General features: G+C 42.0%; 2 protein-coding genes across 2 annotated transcripts in view; one reads left to right on the plus strand and one right to left on the minus strand.

Moving 5' to 3' along the window:
* Positions 1-5,086: 5,086 nt before the first annotated feature.
* lyrm2 (LYR motif containing 2) lies at positions 5,087-8,533 on the plus strand. The gene is made up of 3 exons (XM_069657795.1): positions 5,087-5,182; positions 6,348-6,488; positions 7,649-8,533. Exons 1-3 carry the CDS (start codon positions 5,138-5,140, stop codon positions 7,727-7,729), a joined length of 267 nt encoding a protein of 88 aa, XP_069513896.1. The 5' UTR covers positions 5,087-5,137; the 3' UTR covers positions 7,730-8,533.
* Positions 8,534-11,555: 3,022 nt separating this feature from the next.
* ankrd6b (ankyrin repeat domain 6b) overlaps positions 11,556-27,988 on the minus strand; it is a 29,117-nt gene continuing 12,684 nt past the window's right edge. The window contains exons 4-15 of the mRNA XM_069657293.1: positions 26,043-26,141; positions 25,758-25,856; positions 21,119-21,217; positions 19,842-19,940; positions 18,841-18,918; positions 18,554-18,658; positions 17,540-17,653; positions 17,226-17,387; positions 16,294-16,446; positions 15,446-15,559; positions 14,878-15,157; positions 11,556-12,393 (exon numbers count right to left, since the gene is read on the minus strand). Of these exons, the coding sequence (XP_069513394.1) occupies positions 11,801-12,393; positions 14,878-15,157; positions 15,446-15,559; positions 16,294-16,446; positions 17,226-17,387; positions 17,540-17,653; positions 18,554-18,658; positions 18,841-18,918; positions 19,842-19,940; positions 21,119-21,217; positions 25,758-25,856; positions 26,043-26,141 (1,995 nt within the window). The 3' untranslated portion in view covers positions 11,556-11,800. The remainder of the gene's footprint in view (positions 12,394-14,877; positions 15,158-15,445; positions 15,560-16,293; positions 16,447-17,225; positions 17,388-17,539; positions 17,654-18,553; positions 18,659-18,840; positions 18,919-19,841; positions 19,941-21,118; positions 21,218-25,757; positions 25,857-26,042; positions 26,142-27,988) is intronic.

The raw sequence follows: 27,988 nt of genomic DNA on the forward strand, positions 1-27,988 counted from the left end.
GGCTCGTCCCAGATCGAGGCTGTAGGGACGATGACGGCCGTTCTTGTATGGGAGGCAACTGTCTTCTTCATTGTGCAGGTGGAGAAGCCTTTTGGATTCTGGCAGAGGCTGTCGTAGGATGCTTTGGCTGCAGGTTGTTAGCACAGGTTGCAGGTGGAGTCAGCAACCTTGCTTGCAGGCAGAGGCTTTAGTTTAAAGCATGGGAGGCAGCTGTCTTTCTTATTGTGCAGGTAGAGGCTGATGGTTTCCTTCATAGTTTGCAGGTGGAGGAAGTAGCTTCAGGTTGTTGGCAGAGGCTTTAGTCAGAGGTTGCTGCTTGTGGTGTTTGGCAGAGGCTTGAGTTTAGTTGGAGGCATGGGCTGCAGCACTCAGCCAGATTCTGCAGGTGAGGCTTGGTTGTCCCAGATCGAGGCTGTAGGGACGATGACGGCCGTTCTTGTATGGGAGGCAACTGTCTGTTTCATTGTGCACGTGGAGGAGCCTTATGGTTTCTGGCAGAGGCTCTACTTTGGCTGCTGGTGTTTGGCAGAGGTTTGGTTGGTGGAATCGGAGGCAGCTGTCTTCTTCATTGTGCAGACAGAGGCTGGTGGCTTCTGGCAGTGGCTGCAGGTGGAGGCAGCGGCTGCAGGTTTTTGCCAGAGGTTGCAGTTAGAGGTGAGGGGGGCTGGTTTTTCTCAGAGGTAGGAGGAAGAGGCACGGACTGCAGCTGTCAGCAACAATCCGCAGGTAGAGGTGGCTGCAGATTGTTGGCAGAGTCTTCACTTAGAGGCGGAGATGGCTCGTCCCAGATCGAGGCTGTAGGGACGATGACGGCAGTTCTTGTATGGGAGGCAACTTTCTTATTGTGCAGGTAGAGGCTGATGGTTTCCTTCATAGTTTGCAGGTGGAGGAAGTAGCTTCAGGTTGTTGGCAGAGGCTTTAGTCAGAGGTTGCTGCTTGTGGTGTTTGGCAGAGGCTTGAGCTTAGTTGGAGGCATGGGCTGCAGCACTCAGCCAGATTCTGCAGGTGAGGCTTGGTTGTCCCAGATCGAGGCTGTAGGGACGCTGCAGCAGTCAGCCACACTCTGCAGGTGGAGGCGGCTGCAGATTGTTGGCAGAGTCTTCACTTAGAGGCGGAGATGGCTCGTCCCAGATCGAGGCTGTAGGGACGATGACGGCCGTTCTTGTATGGGAGGCAACTGTCTTCTTCATTGTGCAGGTGGAGGAGCCTTGTGGATTCTGGCAGAGGCTGTCGTAGGATGCTTTGGCTGCAGGTTGTTAGCACAGGTTGCAGGTGGAGTCAGCAACCTTGCTTGCAGGCAGAGGCTTGAGTTTAAAGCATGGGAGGCAGCTGTCTTTCTTATTGTGCAGGTAGAGGCTGATGGTTTCCTTCATAGTTTGCAGGTGGAGGAAGTAGCTTCAGGTGTTTGGCAGAGGCTTGAGTTTAGTTGGAGGCATGGGCTGCAGCACTCAGCCAGATTCTGCAGGTGAGGCTTGGTTGTCCCAGATCGAGGCTGTAGGGACGATGACGGCCGTTCTTGTATGGGAGGCAACTGTCTTCTTCATTGTGCAGGTAGAGGCTGATGGTTTCCTTCATAGTTTGCAGGTGGAGGAAGTAGCTTCAGGTTGTTGGCAGAGGCTTTAGTCAGAGGTTGCTGCTTGTGGTGTTTGGCAGAGGCTTGAGTTTAGTTGGAGGCATTGGCTGCAGCACTCAGCCAGATTCTGGAGGTGAGGCTTGGTTGTCCCAGATCGAGGCCGTAGGGACGATGACGGCCGCTGTTGTAGCTTTGAGGAGCAGAAGAGACAGTATTAAAATCATGATGGTTCGTGAGATGAAAAAACATGATTGATTGGTTTAGACAGTGATTGATTACTGATTTTTGACGCAAACATATACCTAAACATGACGCCGACCACGTTGTGGTAGGTCCTCTGGGACTTGTCCACTGAAGAGTTGTACATCTTCAATGGGCCGTCATCTGTCAGGGGAGCAGTGGAGGGCTCGGGACTGAGGACCACACTGGAGCCTGTAAACAACTCTTCAGGAGAGATGGTGGCTGCCTGAGGACCAGAACCCGGATCGGCTCTGCTGGGGGATTCCACAGAAGGATTTGAAGGACGGGCCGGGGAGGTCCGCTTCCTCTTCTGGGACAGTGCGGCGGACTGAGCAGAGTTATGTAGCTTTGGGTGTGAGTCCTGGGAAAGAATACCAACAAACGAGGGGATGTCAGGCTCCAGTAAACTTCTCAGCCACATACTTTTACAAACTCACAACAAAACTAGAATTAGCGATCTTAACGATCTGGTTGGAAGCAGATGAAAGAATTTGGATCATCTGTTGAGGTTCATCAAGCGGCTTTCAGAAACATTTAAATATTGATTTGCTTGTATAATCAAACAGCTTGAAGTATCAGCACGTCTTTAACAACTTTAAACAAGTCTGAAGATGAGCTCAGGCTCCATGACACCATGTTAAAAATATAATTTTTTATAAAATTTCATAAAATAAAATTTATGAAAAATGCACATGAAACATTTTTAGAGCAGAAGATTGGTTCAAATGACTTGAGAGATTAAAACAATTAAAGACTGTAGGCTAAATGTGATGATGTAAAATGCAGAAACATTTAAATATTGATTTGCTTGTATAATCAGCTATATAACAGCTATATATAACAGCATGAAGTATCAACACTTCTTTAAATGTAGATAAGGCAGCAGTTTCCATTTTAGTTACGCCATGTCCCTTTTAATGAATCTACCAAATGTTATGCATCAAATGAGTTAGGACTCTGGATATAAAATATATTAAAATTCATGTAGCTGCTTTTGAGCTATGAAATATATTACATTTGTGACACCTCTAAGTAGTCAAAGCCGCGTACCGAATGTGGTTACAATAGTTTAAGCTAATTTTGATTGATGATAATTTATGTCAAATTAAACTCAAAGACACATTTTCCCCCCAAAATATGAAAATCAAATGTGTTACCTGGTTCATACAGCAGCGACCCTGGCTATGGGCTCGAGGCTTTCCCTCAGCACAGCGTGCAGACATCCGCCTCATCCAACAACAGATGTAGTCGAGGAGAGGGAAAGTCACATCACACTGCAACAAAACACACAGAACAAGGCTTAAGGATCTTTTCATGGCTCACCGTGAGAAAGGCAGGTAGAATTAGGCACATTTTAATCTATACTAATAGTTGCTATTTAAAATGTCTTTAAAGTAAAGATGAGGTGTTACATTACTTCGGTGTATTAAAGTATTACATTTACTGTTTTTAAAAAGAGTTTCCATTCATTCTGACTGTTCTGATCTGCTTTTCTAATCTTTAGTTATAATACAATGCATTCCATTGTTTATGTACAAGAATGTTCATATCATTTCAAAAAGATGTTTTTCTTTGCCACTGTTCTTAAGTGCATGCTAACACTTACTGTTAGCATGAGATGCTAATTGAAAATACATATTTAATGTGTTATATAATATAACCATATTTTGTCAGGTAATAAAGCAGGTTCAAGTAGTTTCATTCATGGCTACACTAATTCACAGTTTGACCAGCAGGGAGTTTGATACATTTTAACACATTGTGTGCATTTATAGTACAAAAACAACATCATGATTGTGTGTTTGAACCACGATAGGTTTCTATGGGGTTAAAGCTATATTTTGTCAGGAACTAAAGCAAGTTCAAGTAGTTTCATTCATGGCTACACTAACATTCACAGTATATTATTATGTTTATAAATGAGAGTTTATAAGTGTTTCTCATTATTAAACAAATGGTTAAGTATTTCCGGTACAGTACAGTCTATGCAGTAAACACGTAAGTTCGTCAAAAAAGTTCAAATCTCACATTTTCCATGACGAAACTGTTGTTTTGTTGTAGTCGGTCTCTGAAGTCCGTAGTTGATGTTGGGATGAAGAAAATCCTCAGCTGAAGAGTACATTTCCGAAAATATCTTGCTTTAAAACTTTAGAAATATTTCTCGTGGCTGTCTGACCGCTTGAGTTTGTTATAATGATGATTTGGTGTAAATGATGCACCTGGAGACAAACCATGGCAACCATGGAACGCTGCACGGCCTTTCTGTACGCTCGCGAGTTTTTACATTGTCACCATAGTTTTATCCAGGCAGCCTGTTGTCAGTGTTACTAAGTGACTTACTGAAATCATAACTTTAATATATAGGTCATTTTCTATTTTTTATTTTAGGACTTTATTTTCTACTTCTGCCTAATTTTTAGAAGGAAATAGTTTACTGCACTACTTTTATTTTGATAGATTTAATAGTGTATTCTGCAAGTTAAGACTTTACATATGATAACTTTTTAAGTGTTGGAGATATTCATAATGTTTATTAATATTTGATTATTTAGTCTTTTATTTGTTATTTTGTTTGAGGAAGATATTCTATTATAAAGAATATAGAAGAGTATTTATTTATGCTTTTGTTTTGAAAGAACTTGATAGTTTGTGCACCGGGTGACGGTTTGATTTTGAGTTTTTATTTATGTTGATAAATGATGTTGATAACAGGACAAATCGCCACTAGGCAAAAGTGAGAGAGCTCCCTTTAAAGTGGACCAGTTGATGGGCTTTATGGACGTTTCAGCATCAGTATGTAAAAGTAATTATTCGTAAGGCTGTAGGCCTATTTGAAAACGGCATAACTGTTGGAGTGTTTGAGTTATTGTTACTCTGCATAATGATGATTATTGGGAGAATGAAAGATGTGTCGGACTTGAGATGATCTACAGCTGTGATTGCGCACTATCCCACCTTGCCGGAGAGGCGTGTTCATTAATTCATACAACCTCTGATACCTGCACGTGTTTAGGAAAAAAGGAGAAAATGAGGAAAATGTCGGACATTGCATCGAAAACAAAGAGTGACATGACGTCTGTGCACTCAGTTAAAAGGAGCATAAAGTTTACGACCAAGGGTTTGGTATTTTATGCAGAAACGTGCATAAAAGCGTAGGGATTAGAGACTTAGGAGAAGACCGAACTGAACACCCACACTGTGGTGCAGTAGGTGGCGGTAATGCGCCTAAAAGCCATTTGCCAACCGCCAATAGACAACGGGGGAAGAAGAAGCCATCACAACATCCGTTTAGTTGCCACAAGTTGTTATATCAAGCTGTCAGAGATGACAATTTCAAGGTTACCGGTCGCAGCGCTTACTCTAAAACAGGTAAATACTACCAAGAGTTGGAAAAGGTAGACTGGTTTATTAACTGTAGCATTAATAATCCATATACGGTAATGCTAATGATATTAGCACGTTAGCTATCTCGCTGCCTGTAGTATTCAGGCTCAACGTTTAGTTTTGTCAGCGTCTTTTCTTTATCAAACAGATCTTCGGGAATAAAGCTCGAAGGATATGAGATTATTTAAATACAGCCCTGTTTAGATTTGAGAGAGGAAATATTCATATAATATTGATTTTGATATTATTGATTGATGTACATTGTCTCTATAGGCTACAGTAAACTGCCTTGGCAAAACCTTGCACATTCCTGTACACCCTTCACAGCTCTTTTCATACACCAAGTATATAGGCCTATATTGTACATATTTTTAAAAATTATTGATATTTATATTGTTTATTGTTTATATTTTTAAGTTCTCGACAGTAGGAGTACAGCTGTTTCCTGACTTTTATTACGTTTATCATATTTGTTCATTTATATTTATTATGTTTACTGTAATGCATTAACAACACTAAGTACCTTGAATGTGTAAACAATTTAGGCAATAAAGCCTGATTCTGATAGGATGTCCTTTGTAGTCTATTTTTGAGCTAAAATTTAAGATTTGTTTTTGGAGCTGCATCCTAAAATGATTCCTATAAATGGACAGAGAAGCATGATTTTAATGAAAAAAAAAGAAATAAATGTATTAAACAATATGTAAAATAATATATAACATTATAAATTGTTAACCAATTCTATTTGGGACCACTGTCTACTCAGCTGTGCTGCTCTGCTACATGAGCTGCAGACAGTGCTGAGAGGATAAACAATGGAGTTAGAAAATATAAATTAGAAAATATATATGCCTATATTTACCGGCCGACATATCGGTTGGCCTTAACTCAGGAGTTCTGGTTTTATCACATGAAACACTCCTCTGTCAAGAAATGCAGTCTTTTCCGAGGATACCAGTAAATGGCGTGTCATTCCATTTAAGTAAAACAGGATGAAACTCTGTAGGATGAGGAAGCATTAAGTATCTGTTTATAGCTTTTGATGTGGTAAAGATGGAGTTGTATTTCAAGTACACTTATTTCAGATCATTAAAGAAGAAAATGAGTTTGTAGCTGTCTGATTGAGTCTAAAGTTTAGATTCTTTGTCAGTTCTTACAGAGACAGAAGATTTTAGGGATTTATAGAAACATGCTGAGGACCATCCGGCATGTTCCAGACGAGGCAGACAGGAAGTACCTCAGAGACTGGGCCAGAGACGAGTTCAAGAGGAACAAGAACGCTACAAACCAGGTAAAGAGAGAGTGTGACTGTGTTTGCCTTTCTGTTACATGTCACATAGAATTGTGACATGATGCTCTTTTAAACTAGCTGTTACTTCCTTTGTTTAAGCCACCAGACTTCATTGACAAAAACAGTAATTCTATCTTCCAGAATAAGTGAGTTGCTTGTGTACTGCTGCCTCAATCAGTTAATTAGTTTGTTATATTGTGTGTTAAAAAATACCAAGTTGGATCTAGGCTAACATCATAAGGCAAAGCTTTGGATTTACCAGTCGATCTACATTCCAACCCTCACCTATAGTCACAAACTTTGGGTAGAATGAGATCACGGATACAAGCAGCCGAAATTAGTTTCCTTCGGAGGGTGTCTGGGCTCAGCCTTAGAGAGAGGGTAAGGAGCTCGGAGATCCAGGGGGAACTCGGAGTAGAGCCGCTTCTCCTTCGCATCGCATGGAGCCAGTTGAGGTGGTTCGGGCATCTGGTTAGGATGCCTCCTGGGCGCCTCCCTTTGGAGGTTTTCCAGGCACATCCAACTGGGAGGAGACCCCGCGGCAGACCCAGAGCACACTGGAGGGATTATATATCCTGTCTGGCCTGGGAACGCCTCGGAATCCCCCAGGAGGAACTGGAAAATGTTGCTGGGGAGAGGGACGCTTGGGTCACCTTGCTGAGCCTGCTGCCACTTTGACCTGGCCCTGAATAAGCGGAAGACAATGCATGGATGGATAACAATATAAAACACAAAAAAGTAACCAATCAAGCAGGTGTAGAGCAGCAACTCCCATCTCTTGTAAGGAAGAACAACTGAGTGTGGTGCCTTTGAAGAGAGTGATGTCACATCTGTTTCTGGTTAAAAAAAAATCATATTACTTTATAACAAAAAGGTGCATCTCTGTAGGGATCCTTTCTGTAATGTTGTCAGACATTTTTAACTCAAGGTCTGCTTTCAAGCATTTCTTTCAGTCCTAAATCACAATCCTCATCAGCAGACAGTTTGCTCGGAACTAATCAAGACTGTGAGATATTATGGAACGCTCCAGAAAAAGCTAGAAAATTAATCTTAATTCCCATGAACTTTACATATGGAGTTTATGTACAAAAGATATGTTTATTTTCCCAGCATCCTCTGCTCTGTTTATCACTGCTGTATTCCTCTCATTATTCATGCAGGACGCGATCCGTATGATGGTCACACAGGCTAACAACCACCTGGAGGAGCTGCAGAAATCTTTGGCGTTGGCCAAGAGTTAAAAAACTGTTGGATGATGTGGACTTAAGACTGATCTGGATCTCTGGAGGCGGCTCTCAGTGAAGACCAACATGTGATTGATGGAGACTCTGGGAAACCTGTTATGGACACCTTTTCTAGGATGGATTAAAGGAACTGACTTGAAGGCATCGTTCTGAAAGCCTGCTGTGACGCCGTCCATCATGGGAACACATGAACCTGTGAGGCTGACTGAGTCTGGCCTTTGAAAGTGTTGTATGTAATATATGTATTAAACAGGAACTCTTGAAACCACAGACAGACGTAAAAAGATCATGTTTTAATACAAAATGTTTTCAGAGTGCATTACTCACATCCACAGTGTTATTCATGTAAAACTAACCAACTAACATCACACTGCAGAGCCACAGACACACCATTTTAGACGTGAGCATGTGTGAGTTCCAGATCACTGTGCAGTTTTATCAAAAAGTAAATATTAAAACTAAAATCAGCTGACGCTTTTTTAGGTAGTATTAGTTACAATAACATAATTTAAGAGAGCTACAATAATGCTGTATGTGTATTAAACATAAACACACCAATCGTGCGTCTAAAGTCGTGTGTCTGGAGCACTACGGCTCTGCAGTTCAATGATATTTAGCTTAACAGACAGTCACAACAGCAAACAGACAGCAGACAGTAATACTGCAACACAACTCTGAGCTTTCTTCATGCAACATGTTCAACACAATCCACCTTTAACGTTAGGACCATCCTGTACAGGTAGACCAAGACTGGCAGGCTGCTTTCTGGGAGACGAGATAACTGGTAGTCAGCTGTTCAGGATCGGGAGGGGGGGGGGGTGTTTAGTGTTGACAGAAGCTGTAACTCATTATTTTCATTACTGAGTTACTATTTTTTTAACTGAATGAAAATGAAGACACTGAAAATTCACAAATCCCCCTTAAGAGAAACCGCTGTTGTTTCTGCAAAAGGACAATTATAACAATAGTTGATTTTTTGTCTGCAGACTTTTTGGCCCGTCTGCAGAGGGTTGCATCAGCTCTTATTTATCCTTTCAGGCGATCGTAAACAACAACTAAGACACCAGACTTACCTTACAGCTAACATCTACTGCTAAACTCACAAAACCACCGATAGCTTCCAGGAAGCTGACGAGGAAGGATGTGTGAGAACAGATTAGTTCTTCCTTTATTAGGTGGCAGTACATTTGTATCTTGAAGCTGTCTGACAGTTACCCATGGGGCTCGTTATTCCAAATCTACGGAGGATGGAGTGTGCCAAAGGAATAATTAAACACTTACATTGTTTAATTCTCTTCTAGAGTTAAGGCTTTGTGCAGTCAAAATGGTGTCAAAGGTATTTATTCTTTTATAAAATGTTAATATTAACAAATAGGAAAGAAAAAGGTGATATATCTGAAATGCTTCTTGAGTCTTCAAGCCTTTGAGGGGCGTCAATGTTGTTGAAGTGTGAAAAAATGACACTTCAGTGTACCTGTGTATATTTTTAGTTGGCATATTCCTTTAGCCTTTTAATCAATTAATAAAGAAATGGAAACACGTCCACGATGGAGACAAATAAAATTTGACATGGACAAATGATAAAATGGGATCTTAGAAAGAAGTTTGAATTTGACAATTATTTGTTATTTAACTATGAGATCTTTTTAAAATGTCTGTATTTAAATTTATCTTGAATCTAATAAATCTTTTTGTGTATTACTGTTTCAAATCAATTCTTAAATTAAATTATTGAATGGGCACACTCCAGCCTCCATGCAGCAAAATCAACTATTGCCAGTCTAAAAAAAAACCTTCAGTGTGGTTGTAAACAGTCTGATTTTCATAAAGAAGCAGTAGGTTCTTCCTCTTTAATCACAGGTCTGATCCCAGCATGCAGACACCAACACAAAGCTTATTACACTGTAAATCCTCCATTCAGTCCACCCTCAATGTTCTGCAGATCATTTCTGCCTGTTAAACTTTACATTTACACAACATGTGATGCAGTGAATCTAACATTTCGATGGCACATTAGATCAATCTAGCTTTATATCTACTGGTATATTTACAACACGCAGTCACAAGAGCGGCCCTTATTACTACACAACTGTCAGCACACATCAACTCTAGGCTTCTGTTGACTGTTTAAGAAGTGGACGTAGCCTCCATCATTTAAGTGTCTTAAACCTGCATTCTTTGTTATGGCCAGCAGGGGGCGACTCTACTGGCGGTAAAAAGAAGTCTAATTGTACTTAAGTCTATGAGAAAATGGCCCTACTTCTCTCTTGGTTTATTCCCTCAGTAAACATTTTTGTCATTAGTTTATGGTCTCAATCTCTAGTTTAAAGTCTTCTTCAATACAGCTTTATAATTATTAAGGCAATTGAGCACTGCCCACTGATGAGAATTGGTAATTACTTAAGCACACGTATTTTTTGCTGACTGCCGGGGTCAGCCCTACACACAGGTCTGTATGTGACTGACTGACTGACTAACTGAATGAGTGAGTGATGGTACTTTCACAGCCGTAGAGAGAGAGGGAGTTGCGACATCGCAATGGCGGATCAGGGATGTTGGGCCTCCACTGACATGACTCTCTCTCTATACGGCTGTGGATACTTTGTTTGGGGAGTAGTGGGGCCTTCTCCTCCGCTGTCCTCACCCACGTCCGCAGTGCGCACCTGCTTTCAAACACGTTGTCATCGGCCTCATAGGGACAGTCCTTGTAACACTTTGCCCACAAAAGCGCACATTGACCTGATGCGGTCAGCCACATGCTAGATTTTGACCGAGTCTTGTTGAAGTTGTATCTATAGTCATCGATCTTTTCTTTGTTTGTTCAGTCATACTAGATTGCCGTTTCCTCGCAAGGCTTTCAGAAACTGGAAGTGCAGCCGCTTAGCTCCGCCTGCCCTCTCTGGCAGACCAACCACTGCTGGCTGATGGAAACGCATCACTAACTGGGCACCGCTTGTGATTTTTTCCGTGAATGTCGCCACAGACACCCAGTCTGTAATTCTGCAAATGCAAAGGCTTTCATCAGTGGGCCATAGGCTCAATCACCATTGTGTTACCTCATTCGGTGATTGATAGAGACTTAACAGACATTCATTTACATGAAAAAGTTTGAGACTTTCAGTAAAAGCCTGTTTTTTTTTCTAGCTAAGATTTGCATCCCAATTAATATCACAGTTGCAATGCATTGTGGATGCACCTTGCTAAAGGACTGCTAGCATTAGCTGATAATGATAATGATGATAGTGTTTGCTAACCCCTCCCTCCTCGCCAGCTCCAATCTCTTGTCCAAATATTGTCACTTGTGGCTTCAAAAAACCAAGACAGCAACGGCATGAAGATGCTGCAAACAGTGGTCCACAAACCAATGGCTACGTCCATTTCTTACATACAGTCTATGGTCATGATTCTGTGGTCTAGGCCCTACAGCAGTTATCTCCTCAGTATTCATCGTATTCATATGGCGGCTATTTTTCTCTGAAGCTGAGTTGAGGTTGGGAAGCTTGAATGCTGTTAAAATGTTACACCGCTGTATTTCAGGTTATAATTTCAACAGTTGATCAGCAACTTAAAAGACAAATTATAGCTATTCATAACTCATTCCTTACTGACAGCAATGTCGCAACAACTAATGTTAGCATTCAGCCACTAACATGCTATTTGATGATGTCACAACTACAAGTTAGGAGAAGCTAATAGATTCCATGCTAGCTGGAGTTACCTTTAGCTAGGAATTATGCCTTTTCCTATTGTGTGACAGTATCAGAAGAAACAAGTAGCTGAATGCTAACCTTAGCGGACGTTCAGCTGTAGTGGATATAAAATATGTTGTTTTATCTTAAAATATGGCCCAATGTCCCTCCAGATATTCACTATCTATACTCTTTCAGTTGCTGATAACTTCACGTTACGATGTTTCCAGCATTTAAACCCCCCAACCTGAGTGTGAAGTCAGAAGGCGATGGCTGCTGTGTGAAAATGGGGAATGGGTACATTTGGCTGTCGTTTTGTGTCAGCATGCGTCACATGGACCTTGTTGGTCATCACTGGTAGAAACATGTGATCTGTGTGTTAGCAGTCATCATGTCTGTTAGTCCTCAGCATGCGCAGCTCGTCCTCCAGGTAGGTGATCCTCTCGATCAGAGCGGCTCTGTCGGCCTCGGCCCTCTGACTGGCCTGCCAGCGAGCCTCCTGCACCTTCCTCTCGTACCAGCGCTCCATCTGCGTCGACACCGCCTCGAAGAAGTACTGCGTCACCTCCAGAGCGTGCATGTTGTCCTTCTCCTGAGCAAACGAGGGTTCACTGGGCGGGTCTCCAAAGACCTCCAGAGTCTTGACCCCTGCAGCCCCTTTTGACTTAGTCCTGCCCTGGGAGTGCTTCCTGTGGTGCTTCCCTCTGTCCCGCCCTCGCTCCCGCTCTCTGGGAGCTTCAGTCCTGCTGCTGCAGCGCCGCTCTGTGGCCGGAGACAGGCTGCTGGCTCTGTGAGTCCTGCCTCCCCTCGTCCTGCACTCCGTCATGTCCACGTCCTGCAGGTCCTGGTTCTTCCTCTGGGCCTCAGCACAGATCACCGATCGCTCTTTGGGCCGGACCACCTGGACAGATGACAGCGGGGTCTTTGCTGCTGCAGGAGAGGCGGCGTCTGTATTATGAGCTTTATTTCCATCTGTTAAATTTCAAGAGAGATTTAATGAGCACATGTTTCCTTTGCAGCTCAAATAATAAAATATAGGGCCCAGTTCTAAAAATACCTGAATGACTACATCCTGCTCATTATTATTCAATATAAGCCTTTAAAGCCAAACTTATCTCAGCATTTAGTTAAAAACTGTTGCAGCACTGGGAAAAGGTCTGGCTGAATCCATCATAATTCTGCACTGAGGGACAAAATACACTCCTAGTTGACTATATTTCTTTAACTGTCTTGGACAGCACTAAGCCGAGGATGCAGCACCTTGTTTTTGTGCACGTGAGGAGATGAGACCTGGCGTTGAAATGGCTAAATCATAGAAAGAAGTGTTGCAGTACTCAAGTCCTGGACTTGCATTCGAGCACTGCTGACTCGGACTTGGATTTGGACTCTGACTCGCGCATTGACTGCATTCGGATTCGAAAGATGGAGAGGAGGACTCAGACTTTTAATAATTTATTGAGTTTGGAACGAGGGCTGTCACGTGGGTTCGCCTGCATGCACGTTCGCTCGCCGTCTTTTCAGCAGCTGTTCTGGCTCCACGAATCGTGCGGTTTGCTTTCAAAGATTTTACACCAAATGTTAGAGAGCTACCTGGAAGTGCACAAAAAGAATATCCACATACGATGATGTGTGATGTTAATTTAAACAAAGTTTAATGTACAGCTACGTTACTGTCACTGTAAATTTGTAGATATGTGTATGCAGCATTAGGTGTGTCATAGTGATGTGAAGATTACAGTCATCATCACTGTAGATTAGGCTATCAGGGTCTTAAAAAATTAAGTGGGTGGGTTGCAGGTATTTTTAAGTTTATTAGACACCTGCAGTGATCGCACCGCAGCAGAAACGATGATTGGTCTCCCTTTACGCTCGTCTCACAGTCCTCTTATTATAAATCCTGAGCTCCATCAGAGCTGTCTTCAGATTGTTATCTAAGATGCTAAAAGTTGATTCAGTTCTGCCTGGAGTCTCTTCTGTCCTGTCAAATTATAACAGTTTAAATCAGTTTTTAGTTTCGCTGCTTAAATGTCCCATGATCCTTTGCTGCTGTGACATCACTGCACACATTTACAATCGCTGCAAACAGCTTCTCTAATCTTTTAAAGTAAATGTTTGATTCCTACATCAATACAACACAATAAAGCAATCACCTGAAAGCTGCTCAACATAATTCATAATAATGTATTGATCATCTGGCTCCGTGTTTTAGAAATATCTTAGCCTCTAAAAAACATGAGGACTCACAGATGATGAGTTAAAGCTCAGCTTAGTTTTAGCATAAATAAACCTCGAGGACCCGGACTCAGGTAATGGGGACTCGACTCGGACTCGAATTAGATTCTTTTTGGTGACTCGGACTCAACTCGGACTCAGGTAATTGGGACTTGACTCGGATTCTTCTTTGGTGAGTCGGACTTGGACTTGGACTTGAACACCAGGGACTCGAGACTCGACTCTGACTGGAGGTTTGGTGACTCGACTACAACACTGGAAAGAATTATTATCATCATAACTGAACTTATTGAACGATCCAAAACGCAATATTTTCTGGGGGAAGGATGCAGGCTCAAAGGTTGTAGTTGTTTCCCGTAGCAACCTTGGATTTTGAAAAAGGTCGCACGCAGATGGCAGGTGGGAGGGGAAATAGGAAACCAGTGGCATGCTTATAACCACCCTCTACATCCTGTGAGTCCGACTACATGCAGGGTAACTCTGCGACTCAATCTGCCAGGCACGCTATTTATGCAGTGATTTCGTGATTTTCTCCTGCAGCTCAAAGTCATTCTTTCCCAAACCGTCCCAAAAAGGAAACTTGAACTCATTAAATGTTAATCACATCCGCCTGCAGAACAAACCAGCCTCTCAGGGTTTCACTTGAAGCTTCCTCTTTCTCCACAAGACAAACCCTGATGACTGCACTCAGCAGTTTACACTTGTGTCTGTACTATATTCACTGTTTACTAAATCCACCATAAAATCCACGTCCCATATGTTCATTATTTCCTGTTTTACTCTAATAAAGTTTTTTTGGTCTTTATGTCCATGAAAGCTGATGACAGTGTAGTGAGCCTAAAAACCTGAACCCCTGTACCCGTTTGGAGGTCCAAGGCTCTGTTGCCAGACCAACAGGGATTTAAACATAATGTCCAGTATGTTGGGCACCCTGGTGGTCTCTGAGGATGGAGGGCACTGGGATTTAAGTACAACTAAATATCAATAAAGGGCGCCGGTTTAACTTAGTGGTTGAATCAGCAGCCCTGTATGAAGGCTGCAGTCCTCGATGCGGCGGCCCCAGGTTCAGCTCCCGCCCTTTGCCGCGTGTCACCCCCATTTTCTCTTTCCCTGTTTTCGACACTATCCTCTGTCCTCTCTATGAATAAAGGCATAAAAGGCTAAAAAAAATCTTTAAATATCAGTAAAGAACTCCCTGGGAGATACTGTTTGAGCAGCTGTTACCTGGAGAGCTCTCCACGTGAACCACAAAGTAGTGGTTGCTCGTGCCGCTCTCAGTCACGCTGGCTTCCCCCCAGCTGGAGTCCTGAGGGGCGGGGCTGTTGTGGAGCTCCAGGCACTGGGAGCCGGAGGGCAGCACGGTGAGTCCGGCTCCATTGGCTTCGTTCAGGCCCTCTGACACAGAGGAGCAGCGCTGCAGCTTGTTGGGGTCTCCTGTGAAGCGGACCTCCATGTTCTGCAGTTTGGACAGACACCAGCTCTTCAGCTCGCTGACCAGGGATGCCTGCTTAAAGAGCACATACACACACAGGAGTCTTTATTACTTCAGGTCACATTATGTTGCCAGTCCACTGCTGCTTTGATCGTTTATTCAGGTCCAATTCCAACACTTTTTGTTAACCTTTTAGTCATCTATATTATGTAACGGTTTGGCCTAGGTTGAAAAATACCCCTTTTAAAATCGTATGTGTCGTATTTGGTGTTATACAAAACACAGCAGGTAAAGAGTTCAAACTAGATTCATTTTAAACCTTCATTACAAATGCAGAGTTACACAGCTGGTGAGTGTTACCTGTCTCTTCTCTGCCTCCTCTCTCTCCTGCAGAGCTCGCTGCTCGATCCTCTGCACACACTCGCTCCTCTCCGCAGACACCCTCTCCACCGTCATCTTATCCAGAGCTCGGATCTGACGGTGAAACCACGAGTCACACAAAGTCACATATAGTCACACGGGCAGGAGAGCAGGCAGGAACTCGACAGCAAAGATAACATCTGCTTAATACAACTGGTTTAGACATCAGTGATCTGAGAAAATCCCTGCAGCCGGGTAATTACAGCACTCAGTGTTCGTCAGTCAGCTGTAGAGTAAACATCACATTGTCTTGTTTAACTTCCCATGATCCTCTCCTGTGTTTGACTCTGGGCCTACAAACCTGATTGTGTTGATACGCATTCCTGCATTCATCCAAGTACAACACTGTGACGACATGTGTCGTGCACCTTATGGTGCACTGTAATTTTCTGATCTGTATCTGATTAAATACGTCTAAGGAAGAGTGAATGTTGTTGTGCAGAGCAGGAAGTAAAACATCTCTTAAAATGTAAACAATATTTAGACATTATCACAGTTATTCTTCTGAACTCGTTTTTTAAGCAGTAAAAGAACCACAGCTCTGTCCTGGAAAAGGTTCCTGTGCACCTGCAGTATTATTTAGACAGCTCATATAAAAGCAAATACAAACACAAAAGATTAGAAATATGAATTTAAGAGAATTGTGATGCACCCATTAGAATCTGAAACAGCTTTGATTTGACCCCTGACCTCTCAGGATCACAATATACCATCACCCAGCTAATAAATGCAGCATGTGAGCTTTAATAAAGGTCAGCTCTCCAGCTGTGCTCGTGTGCGTGTGCTACCTGGTGTTTGTTCTTGCGGTCCAGCTGGCCCATCTTGCTGTTCATCAGGTCCTGCACCGTGTGGATCTCGGTCTTCATCTCCTCCTTTGTGGCCTCCAGCTGGTTCTCCAGCTTATTGATGAGAGGTTCACAGCGACAGCCGTTCAGAGGAGCCTGCAGTACAGAACACATCAACAACAAAGCACACACAGAGGACCAGCAAACTACCAGGTACAGGGCTTTTATTCACTAGCATTATATTATATATTTATTATGTGTCCACACAGTGAGGCTCTCAAGCTAGCTTCCTCCAACGTGTATTTTAGTAGGTTTATTTGTAGGACTGTTTTCCCTCATATGGGAGGGAAGAATTGAGAGCCTCCTACAAGAGTAACATTGCAGAAACTAAGTGCAGTGTACTGTGCCACTTTAAGGTTTGTGGACTACTGTTTGGAGCCTCAAGGTTTGCATTTTGCATTAACAGCTTGTGTTCTTTTCTGGAGCAAGAAGTGACCATAGTTTGGAAGAGAAGTTGGAGCAGGACAGGAGCAAAGGGGTAGCAAATGCTAAATATCAGCTAACACAAGCAGTAGCTAGGTAAGCAAGGTGTATCTGTAATTCATAGTAACTGTGATATTAACTGGGATGCTAATTAAGCTAGTGAAAATTCAAGACCAGGTCTTTTAGTACAACTGAATGCTGAAGACATTTTTCAGGTCGCTGTAGTAGTAACTTGTCAATCACAGGTAGCCCCGCCCCAAAGCATCTCCTGCTTTATGGTCTCTGTGACTCTGAATGGGACCATAACTGACTAAATGAACATCATGCTGTATGGAAGAAGACTTGAAACTATAGATTGAGACCATAAACTCATCAGGTTTAGGGATTAAATCAAGAGAGAATCAGGATCATGTCCAGTGATGAAGCATAATGTTCCCTCTGACTGAGCTCACCTGCATGATCTTTCCGTCCTTGCTGCGATACAGTGTGTACAGCTGATAGGCTTTGTAGTTGTGAGGAGGGACGCACGCAGCTCCTCTCAGTTTCTCCTTCCTCTTGTGGAGGGGCTCGCTGTGCCGGGTCTCTCTGCGGCGGAGGGGGTCCGACAAGGACGGCTGAAACATCAACAGCACCTAGAGGTTAGCATCTATTCCATCTGGTCTTCCTCAGTACAGACCTTCAACAAGGAACCGTTTGCTTATCTATAATTCAAAAACATCAATATAGATCAGAGGATGTTTTTTTTAAGATGACCTCAGGGAAATACCTTTTCTTTCTGCTTCCTGTTCTTCCCCCGCCTGGTGTTTGACTCGGTCACCTCCATGTGTTTACAGGCGGCTCGGTCGCTGCTTTGTGTGTCCTCTGCAGCAGACGCACTGTCCTGCAGGGAACAGGAAGAGGGAAAGGTTAGGTAGAGCAGGAAATGCTTTGGTACTCAGGTATTTAAAAAATCTTAAAAATGTTAAAGAGCAACATCTGAGGTGGGTTTCACTATCACTATAAAATGTGTTTTCTAATAGCCAACTATATTTTTTTTAATTTACCTCATAAACCATCGATCATCATTCAGGTAAGTCATGTTTGTTCATCTCTTAAATTCTAGTGAAAATTGGAAAAGTTTCCAAAGAAATCAAATACAACTTTTGTGTTTCAGTGCTGCCCGCGACATCCAGATTAATTCCACTGAATGGAAGCTTAAAGGTTAAATAAAATCATGAGTTGTCCCTGGCCGTTAAATTTCTCTCTTCAAAGCCACCAGACTCCATTCAAAAAACTAACAGTAATTTTACCTCACAGAACAAACTTTGAGTCAGAGTCAAGATTTGCTGATGCCTCAAGTGGTTAGTTTAAACAAATATTGTATTTGATCCTAATAACTATAACTATTTAAAACACCAAAGTCACACAATAACACAAACAAGCTAACAAATTGAGGCAGCGGTAGACCAGAAACTCAGATGTTCCGTACAGTAAAATTAGTGTTTTTATCAATGGAGTCTGGTGTCTTTGAAGAGAGCAATGCAACGTCTGTTTCTGGTTAAAAACACCATCTTCCTCTGGAACAAAAAGGTCTATCTCTGTAGGGATCATTTCTGTAATGTTGTCAGAATAACAATCTGAGCCTGTCAGTGGAAAAAAAGAACTTTAGTGGACGCACTATGATAGGATGTGTTTGTATGCTGCAGCTATTACAACCCAAAAAAAACTCAGGTTTTGAAGTAGCAGAATAACGCATTAAATGACCAACCCAATTATTACTTTGACACAATTATGTTTTCACCTTGCAGGGCAGCATCTCGTCTCTGGGCACCGACTGAGCTCGGCCCTCCGCCTTTAGTTTGTCTCTCCTCTTCCTCACACTCCTGCCACGCAGAAAACTCTGCACCTGAACACACACACAGGAAACACAACGACTGGAGTCACAACTGGAATCATAATGAAAGACCAGTGAGGAAAATAGGACAGATTATTGATCCCTTAGTATACGCACAGGAAAGAGTCTTGTACGAATCACAGGTTAATTTGTAGAATAAGGATCTAAAATGTTACTGGAGTTACTGGTTTTACCTGGGGGGCTTTGGTCAGCAGAAGAGCCACATCTGGATTGTTGTGCTCCCTGGCCTGGTCCAAAGCCGTCTGACCTGCCTGCAGGAACACACAAAGATACACACAGGGACAGTAAGAAAGACTCAAAGACAAAGGAATTACCGTAAATATTCAAATAGAGTGCTCAAATAGTAGTTATAGTAATAGTAATAGAGTCTTTTTTTCTAAATCCAATTAAAGCAAACTCAAAACTTTCTTCATGTTCACCTGCTGATCCAACAAATTCACTTCACAGTTTCAAGACACTGAGCAGCTCAATGAACTTACAATACTTAATTTCTTTACTGATAAAAATCTGCAGGGTCCAGTTGGTCAGTAGGTTTCAGATATCATATTGGATCAAATCTGGAAAAGGGATTGGTAGTAGTAGCTAGTAGTAGCTAAAGCAGATATAAAGAAGATATAAGGCTAGCATTTTAGCCTTTCAGTTCAACAAAGTAATGGGGCGGGGCAGGACACTCAAGCTGCATTGATTTCACACTTGACATGCGTCATTCTCCACAATCACCGCTGCCCTGCACCAGTACTGCGCTCATACTTTCAGCCCCACCATCACCCCAGCCTGCAGGCTCCGGCTAGTGGGGTTTAAGATGTTATCTCACCACTCCTCAAGTTTCTGCCCATAAAATAAATCTGTGAGGAGTGATGAGGTTGGAGCCTAGACGCCAGACACAAGCTATGTTCTGCTGCTGCAATAAACGTTTCAAACTATCACTGCGTGTGCTGTCTGACTGAAATTAAATAATTAAAAGATCCCCCCAAGATTTCTAGGTTCAAGCTGTTTTCCAACAGCCACATAAAATACTGTATAACCAGTGTGTAATGTTGCCTTTGCACCTTTAAGTAGATGTCAGGAGGCAGGGATGGCTTAAGATTGCTTACACAACAGACTGTGTTTGACTTGAACATGAATAAAGGCAACACTTCTTCTAATGATGTAGAAAGAGGCTGCAGGCGCTCACATTGTTGCAGATGCGGCTGTCCGCTCCGGCCTCCAGCAGCAGACGTACTGACTTCTTATGATTCAGAGCAGCTGCAACGTGGAGCGGTGTGTCCCCGGCCTGAAAAAACACACACACACACACACACGTTGTTGTTGTTTATCATGATGTCATTTTTAAAATGTTTCATGTTCCTAAAATCAAGGTCTGCTATTTCTTGATAACAGATCGTTGCTATGACGAACAGATTATTGCTAGGGATGCGGCTCTAATCACATAATCTGGAGGAATAACTGTAATCATATCAATCTCAAGTCCGGTGAATGTGCTGTCGGAAACAGCTAGCTTAGCTCATTTTAATGTGAGTAAAAACAGCTAGGTTAGCTCATTTTAATGTGAGTAAAAACAGCTAGCTTAGCTCACTTTAATGTGAGTAAAAACTGCTAGCTTAGCTAATTTTAATGTGAGTAAAAACAGCTAGCTAAGCTAATTTTAATGTGAGTAAAAACAGCTAGCTTAGCTCATTTTAATGTGAGTAAAAACAGCTAGCTTAGCTCATTTTTACAATTCTACAATTTTAAAACCTAAAACGGAAAGATAATCACTTTTAAATTTAATAAAATAATTTACAAATCAATATATATATATATATATATATATATATATATATATATATATATATATGTATGTATATGTACTGATATATGTATATATATATATATACACACACTACCAGTCAAAAGTTTGGACACATTTTCTCATACAAGTGAATGAGAAAGTGTGTCCAAACTTTTGACTGGTAGTGTATATATATTATTGATAAACTATTGATTTCGTAAGTAGGTATCCAGGTAATAAGCGGCAAGAGACCTGTCAGGGTTAAATTCCGCGATAACAACCGACTCCCTATATAGGAACCCTTACTTATTCAAACAACAGCTGAATCACGTCCACCACTCATCACCATGTTTCATACCAAAGAAGTTAATGTAATGACATCATCAACAAACCAAGCATGATGACAGAGAAAAATAAGTCTCAACTTTCTGCTCTAACTGGAAGGTTTTTTATACATGTGATTAAATTAAACAAGATCATGCAAACAGCAGTTTCTGTTTATATTTCGTGCTTGTATGAACATTTAAATCTTCTACATAAACCACTGAAGAGAGACCAACATGAAGCCAAAACAAATATATTACACATTTTACATTTATAATCCCAATTCCAATGTAACAGACAAGACGTGTTCTTCTTTGGGTATTTGTAAATCACGTCCTGCTCACTCAGTCACTCACCAGGTTCTTCTCTGACACGGAGCAAAAGGCTCCCAGTAGGATGCGGATCATCGGCACGTGGTTATAGCGAGCAGCCACATGGAGACAGGTGTCCCCCACCTGGAAAAAAAGATGTAAACATTAGACAACATTTTTTAATTGTAAAATGAAGACTTGAACTACGCTTAAAAGATTTCACACAACAGATTCAAGGGATTCAAGACACTTTTGCATATTTCTGAATAAGTGATTAAAGAATGAGAAATTAATCAGCTTTTAAAATGTCAGGATGTTGGTTTCAATCCTCTAGATGAATGCATCAATAATCAAACACTCAAAGTGAGCTGTGTTTATTTCTACTGTCATCTTTAACCCAACTGAAGAATGTCAGTATTCTTTCTTCCTGTGACATTAAGTGACTTTTGCTCCTCAAACATCTGATTTAAACATTAAAGACTCCTCAGTGAGCTTCCAACGATCAGCACTCAGGCTGCAGCTCAGACCGATGACAACAACCAGCTCCTCCTGTGTGTGTTTGCTGAGTAACTACAGCTTCCCCGTGAGGCTGCGTGTTGCGTTTGAAGTGCAAATGTACCGTGCACTGTTTCATTATTAAAAGACGACTGTGGCATGTAAACAGCACTGTGGGACTGAAGTGCAGACAGCCGGAAGACATCCTGGATGATATAACGGAAATGTGAGTGAGAGAGGAAGAAGTCGAGACAGTCGAGTTTGTTTCTGCTCAAGTTTTCTGTTCTTTCAGGTAAAACGAAATCAGAGAGAAAGGTCGTTAAAAATACAGCAACAGGTGAAGTATAAATGTACTTAGATTCAGCTGTGAAGGAGTCAACTTGACACTGCAGCCATCACAGCCTGTTTCACTGCTGCTGGCTGAAGAAACTTACAGGACAGGGGGGTAGGTGTCAGACGAAGCGATTAACTGCACGCTGCCTTTGTTTACATTTTCCAGCACAAAAATTTAAAGTGAGTGATACATGTGACTGTTAAAGAAAGCAGGGCGAGATTTTTTGTTAAAAACCACCACTTAAGTATGAACAGGACAAAATCAGCAAACAGATAAGCGGTATGGTTTTGTCCACAGGGAGCGCAAAAATGAACACAACCAAAAGCTCCTCACAGGAGCGTTAAATATTTTTTGGACATTTTGGGGCGGAGCAGCAAGCTGTAAAATCCACATCTGCCATGTTGTAATCTACATTTGTATGCAGGATCTGTAGGCGCTGGACTGGATTTTGGTATCAGAAGTGTTCTGGTTTCTGTTTGTAGTATTGACCAATCAAATATCAGCAGGCTTTGGTTGCATGCAGATAAAACAGTCCGTGTGAAGAGCAAAAGAGGAGAAACGCAATCCTCTACAACACTGTCCTAGATCTCATGGACATTTTAGCTTCTGTTAATCTCTACTAGGGCTGCACGATGTGGACAAAACAGACATTGTGATAACTCTTTCTTCTGCGATATTTATTTATATATAAAAACATACAGGAAATCATACCAGATAAACAAAAAAAGATGTGTTTTCATAAACATAACAAACAATTAACAATCATTCTTTTCATTAGTTGGGACTTTTAGGTCTACTTTCTTCTAACACAACAAAACCCTCCTACTTTTGTCACTCTTGGTTCAGTAACTCTGACAGCCTTATGAAAAAGCAAAGAGAGAGTTCAGGTGGGGCGACACGTTTCTTTATAAAACAAATACAAACACATTTGTGGGCTACATTAGTTATATTTTATGTCATCAATAATGTCTAACGGGGACCAGCCCGGTGACGGTAATTTTTATAAACGAATGCTCACTTTGTCCCACTTACTATCGACACACACAACCGCACGCCGTGTGTGTGCGCTGCAGGTGTAGCCTCTAAAAGTAAACGCTCCATGGCAAGTCCGCACTGTTAAGAGTCCATATACACCCACCAGCCTCTTCATTAGGTACACCTGAAAAATCTAATGTAATCCAATACAACAGCTCAGCCGTAAGATTTGCTTTTATGTTGCCTGTAATGTACAGGCGTTTTTTCTAAGCTGTCATAGAGGTGTTCAATGATACTTCAGCATCAAGGTCATAATTAGTGGTGGGGCTGTACTGAGCTGCACGATATTTAGAGGTGTTCCTACTACTCTGGCCCCCTCATGTATGTAAACAGGGAGACACATCTCAATATAATGTAGTTCAGTACAACACCACCTTTAACTACGGCCTCAGTAATAAACATCATTGAATTTACACTCTTCAGACTTTCAACAAACAAAAACTAAACTTCATAAAAGCAGAATCCATGGCAGTGCTGTTGTATTGGATTACATTAGATTGCACAGGTGTACCTAATGAAGTGGCCGGGGAGTGTATGTGGCCACAGTGTTAACCAGCACTGATAACAAGAATGAAAATAGTCACTAAGCTGCCTCACGTAACAGTGCGTCTGCCTTGATCACCCTGTTGACACAACTGTGTATGCATGTTTACAGTTTACAAGCAGATGACACACAGACTCTGCAGCTCAGCGGTCATTCCACTCTGCGCTCTGGTGAAGAGCTGCACTAATGTGATATCAGACGGACTTTTCCTGTAGAAAAGTCATGGAAACAAGAAACTGGCAAGTTTTTTTGAGCTAAGCAACAATAAAGAAGCAGCTTGATATGTTTCAGTCAATTTGCTTCACTATCGCACGTCCTGCGATGCGACTACTGCACATGTGCGCATCGTTCAGCTCTACTATAAACAGACATCTGAAGGCAAGTGCAGCTAACAATCCGCTCTTAGACATTCAATCTATCTCTCTTCTCAAGTTTCAAGTTGGACTATAAACAAAGACGCGCACAGAAAAGGAAGTCTTGACTAGAAGTCCTTTGTCTCTAACCGCTGGCTCAAGTGGAAGCCCCGAAAAGTTGTCCATTGCTCTCAGAGGATATATCATCATCAGACGACAGCCGATGGGTTCAGAGATTGAGTTTGCAGTCGTTGTGGTGAATACAGTACCACCTTAAAGAATCATTATTAATCAAGTTCTGTCTCTGTCCATCTGTTTAAGTCTAATGTACGCTTGCTTTTATCATGCACTCGGGAGAAAATATCTGCAGTCCAATAAAACATGTATTTTGCATCATATCTCACAAACTGAACAAGATCGCACAGGACAGGTGATGTTTTGTCCTGGGAAAGATATCTGCTAAAAGTTTTCCACAGAAAAAAAGCTGCTGCTGGAAACAAGGTTATACCGTGAGAGTAAAAAAGATAGAACATTTTTGGCCCAGCAAAACAAAAACAATGAACTTTAAAGAAGCAAAAAAAAACCCCTCCAAAGAGTCAGGTGAAACATCCAAATGTTAATGAGTCACAGCGGGAACGTCTTTCCAAATTCAAACAAGTCATGTTTTTAACTGTTAATAAATAAAATACTGAATAATGCAGCGTTAATGGAGGCTGAGTCAACCCAGAATACAACAGGGAGCTCCTGGTTACATTATTTACACACTGATCCTCGTGTTAGTCAATAATTAAGAGCAAACCCACTGAGGAGGATGCACTTTAGATGTCAAACAAAATATTAAGTGGAAGATGCATAACCTAAAATGACACTGTGTCAATGATGATAGCAGAGGAGCTGAAATGTTAACCTGCCTACAACAACAGATCTACAGGAGACACACTGGGCCAATATCAATATGTTACACACTTTCTGTTCCATTACCCAACTGGTGCCAAGGGTAAAAAACAACATGAACTTCACACGTAAAACAACAAAACCATTTTTAAAGCAGGGGGACTGATGGGAAATGTGGTCCAACTTATAGAAAAACACCAGGACCAAGAGAAGCACAGGAACAGAAGCTTCCACTTGTCTTAAAGGACTTAGGTAGTTAGATGGGCAGTGAGAGCCAACACATCCACAGGGTCATCAAGAGGGCACCTTCACACCGGTGTTTCATCAGGTTACGCCCACAACACCTCGAGGAGGCTCCACAGTTAGCACTGGCGTCCCAGAACCAGCCCCCTCCATGCTAGCTCTCACCACCCACCAAAACCTTGTGCTATCACATCCTTCAGTAAAAACTGCAACTTTTCCTGGTGCCATCGTTATATATATGAAAAAGAAATGGCATGGAACAAAGGATTACTGTTACATTTATTTTGGCCCCCAACTGACATTATTTCTCCTCATCCAAATCCACTGACTTGTTCTAACTGCTTCGTCTGACATCTCCTTTACTGCCTTTCACAGACTCTGTCCACGCACTCCCAGTTCTCCCAGTAGTTGATCATGCTATGAACCCTCTACATCCCACTTCTACCAGATAAACCCTAACCTTTCATCCTTGCTGTTCAGCTTCTGCCGAAAAATCTGAGCTGAACTGTTACTGGACGCACTTTGATTGATCAAGGTTTATGTTGCAGCCATTAAAGCCTGTTTCACTGCTGTAGGCTGAAGAAATCTACTCAATTCCACAACTTTTTATGTCATTTAAACTCAAAATATAAAAAGTCTCACACTACAACAGAGTGGATCAGGACTGGTCAATATTTGCTGCCCTTTAAATGTAGATGTGACAGATGCTTGTGTGTCTGCATCCACCTCATTATCCACCTGACTCCAGCAGCAGCAGCAGCCAGTGGAGCGCTCCTGCAGACTTACATGGTTCTTGCTGTCGGGCCTGGAGCCTCCCAGGAGGAGAACCTTGGAGCTCTGAGCATGACCGTTCTGACACGCGAGGTGGAGGGCGGTGTTTCCTGCCTGGAGACAGGTGGAGGAGAGAGTCAGAGTCTCATGTAGCTTTGACCTTCAGTGGAGGTCATTTGTAAGAGTGAGAATGTGATATGACTTCTGGAAAGGTTTTATTGCCCTTAAAGATGTAGCGTGGATAGATTGAATGATTATAGGACTAAACTGTGGTCTAAAGTGGAGTAACTTTGGACTGACCTTGTTCTTGGCGTGAACGTTGGCTCCGGCCTTCACCAGCAGTTTGACCGACTGGCTGAAGCCGTGCCAGGAGACCTCATGGAGAGCCGTGTTTCCATCCTGACAGGAGGAAAGATACAAATCAACCACAGTCAGACAGATTAATCCAACTTAATGTGAATGATGGCTGTATTCCATTTAGCTGCTTCCATTTCATGGTCCTGCTTGTGTGCATGCTGACTGCCTCAGATGGCTTTCTCAGACACCTGAATAGAACAGAACTGTTGTTAAAGTTATTATTAACACCTGTGCTTTTCCTCCTGTTGGATGTAAGAATGTCTGCTGTGAAAAAAAGCCCATTGTGCCCTCATCTTGTATTATTGTGATGTCATTTCATCAATTGCATGATTATGCACACAGAGGTCGCCTGAGGCCGTCTGCAGGAGGTTCGTTTCCAGGGTTAGAGATAAAGAGATACAAAATATGGATTTTCTCAATGACAAAACAAAAACAAAAACAAAATAGGTTTCAAATGTGGCTTTTTGTAACTAAATAAAGACACGAGTCTCTGTGAAGCTTCATGTAGCATACTTTAAAACCAAACAAGCACACATCCCTCATGAAATGAATAGTCTGAAAGTCCTACATTCATTCTCACCATGCTCCAAAACACACATCTGGACATTTCTGTTTTAGCATGTCGTTGTATTTTGCCTCATAAAGTTATTTACAGTATCATCAAGTGTCACACACTCCCAGAATCAGCACAACCTCAGCTAACTGTACATGTCACTCAATAGAGAGTTCACTACACTACAATAGAGGATATCAGCCTATAAAACAAAAAACAAAAAACTGAACTTTTTTTTGCATATTTTATTGCAAACCAAACTGCAAACCATACGATGGAAAAATAAACTTGACGCTGCAAGTTGCACACGTGTGTTAGGATTGTTCTAGAAGTGATGTGAAGCTTCGAGCTCCTACTGTTCATGAGTTATGCCTTTTCTTTTGGCCAGAGTCTTTTTTGACAGGAAGTGTCTTGTTTTTTTTGCCAGGGCATTTCCTCATCAGACGCAGAGTCGTCGGATTTTTCTTCCACATCTCCTCCATCAAAGATCAACTGCAAAGCCTCGGCTGTATTGTACCTCTTTTTTGCCATTTTTGCCATCTTTTTATATAAAAACTAAACTTTGGAAAACTTATCTCTTCCCTCTCTTCTCTCGACTCTCTCTGTCGTCTCGCTTTGACCTGGTACTCTGTTTTCGCCTCCGCATCGTTGAATAACACACAGGCTGATGGCAGCTACTGGAGCCAATCAAGTTGTCCGATTTGGAAACGTGACTGTCTACATCAGCAACAAAGATGGCTGATGAGCACTGATCTATACACATACATAAGATGATGAGCAACGCGCCAGGCAAAGAGAGGAGACTATCCATGTATTTTTTACACCTTTACGCTTTAGTTTACTGACGGAACGAAAATTCACACAAGCAAGCTTGGGCTTGTTGGAAAGCTCTATTTCTTTAGTTTATGTGAAACAAACCGTCAAAGAGTTATGACGCTCTAAAGACGACATGGAATTTGGGCCCGTATACGGGCCCGTGGGTCTCAGTGGGCAGACTTTCTGTATATAAGACTCTCTGATTTAGTGTTCTACCACTAATAACAGGATGTGTGGCTGAGTGATTATTCATAATGAGCCAACTGTAAGGGAGTTATGTAGAAAAGGGCTTTATTAAATAATGCCTGGTATTACTGGCTGGATTATTGCTGTGAACCACTAAGTCTGAACTAAAATACACGTTTAATGCACTTTATTCAGCACGTTCAGACTTTTTGAAGCAAATGCAAGTAAAAACCGTGTTCATGGTTATAATCTCTGCTCTGCAGGTCATTACTCTTTTCCCTGAGACTACTCTAAGCAGATTACAGGCACGCGTTTCACTACCATTATCAGATGC

This window comes from Semicossyphus pulcher, unplaced genomic scaffold (assembly GCF_022749685.1).
Source record: "Semicossyphus pulcher isolate SPU_LCO1_2020_fin unplaced genomic scaffold, fSemPul1.0.p SCAF_11, whole genome shotgun sequence".
NCBI classification, from domain to species: domain Eukaryota; kingdom Metazoa; phylum Chordata; class Actinopteri; order Labriformes; family Labridae; genus Semicossyphus; species Semicossyphus pulcher.

Coding starts and splice junctions, on each gene's coding strand:
- lyrm2 (XM_069657795.1), top strand. CDS start 5,138: ATGACAATTTCAAGGTTACCGGTCGCAGCGCTTACTCTAAAACAG. Junction 5,183..6,347: donor CAGCGCTTACTCTAAAACAG/GTAAATACTACC, acceptor ATTCTTTGTCAG/TTCTTACAGAGACAGAAGAT. Junction 6,489..7,648: donor ACAAGAACGCTACAAACCAG/GTAAAGAGAGAG, acceptor TTATTCATGCAG/GACGCGATCCGTATGATGGT.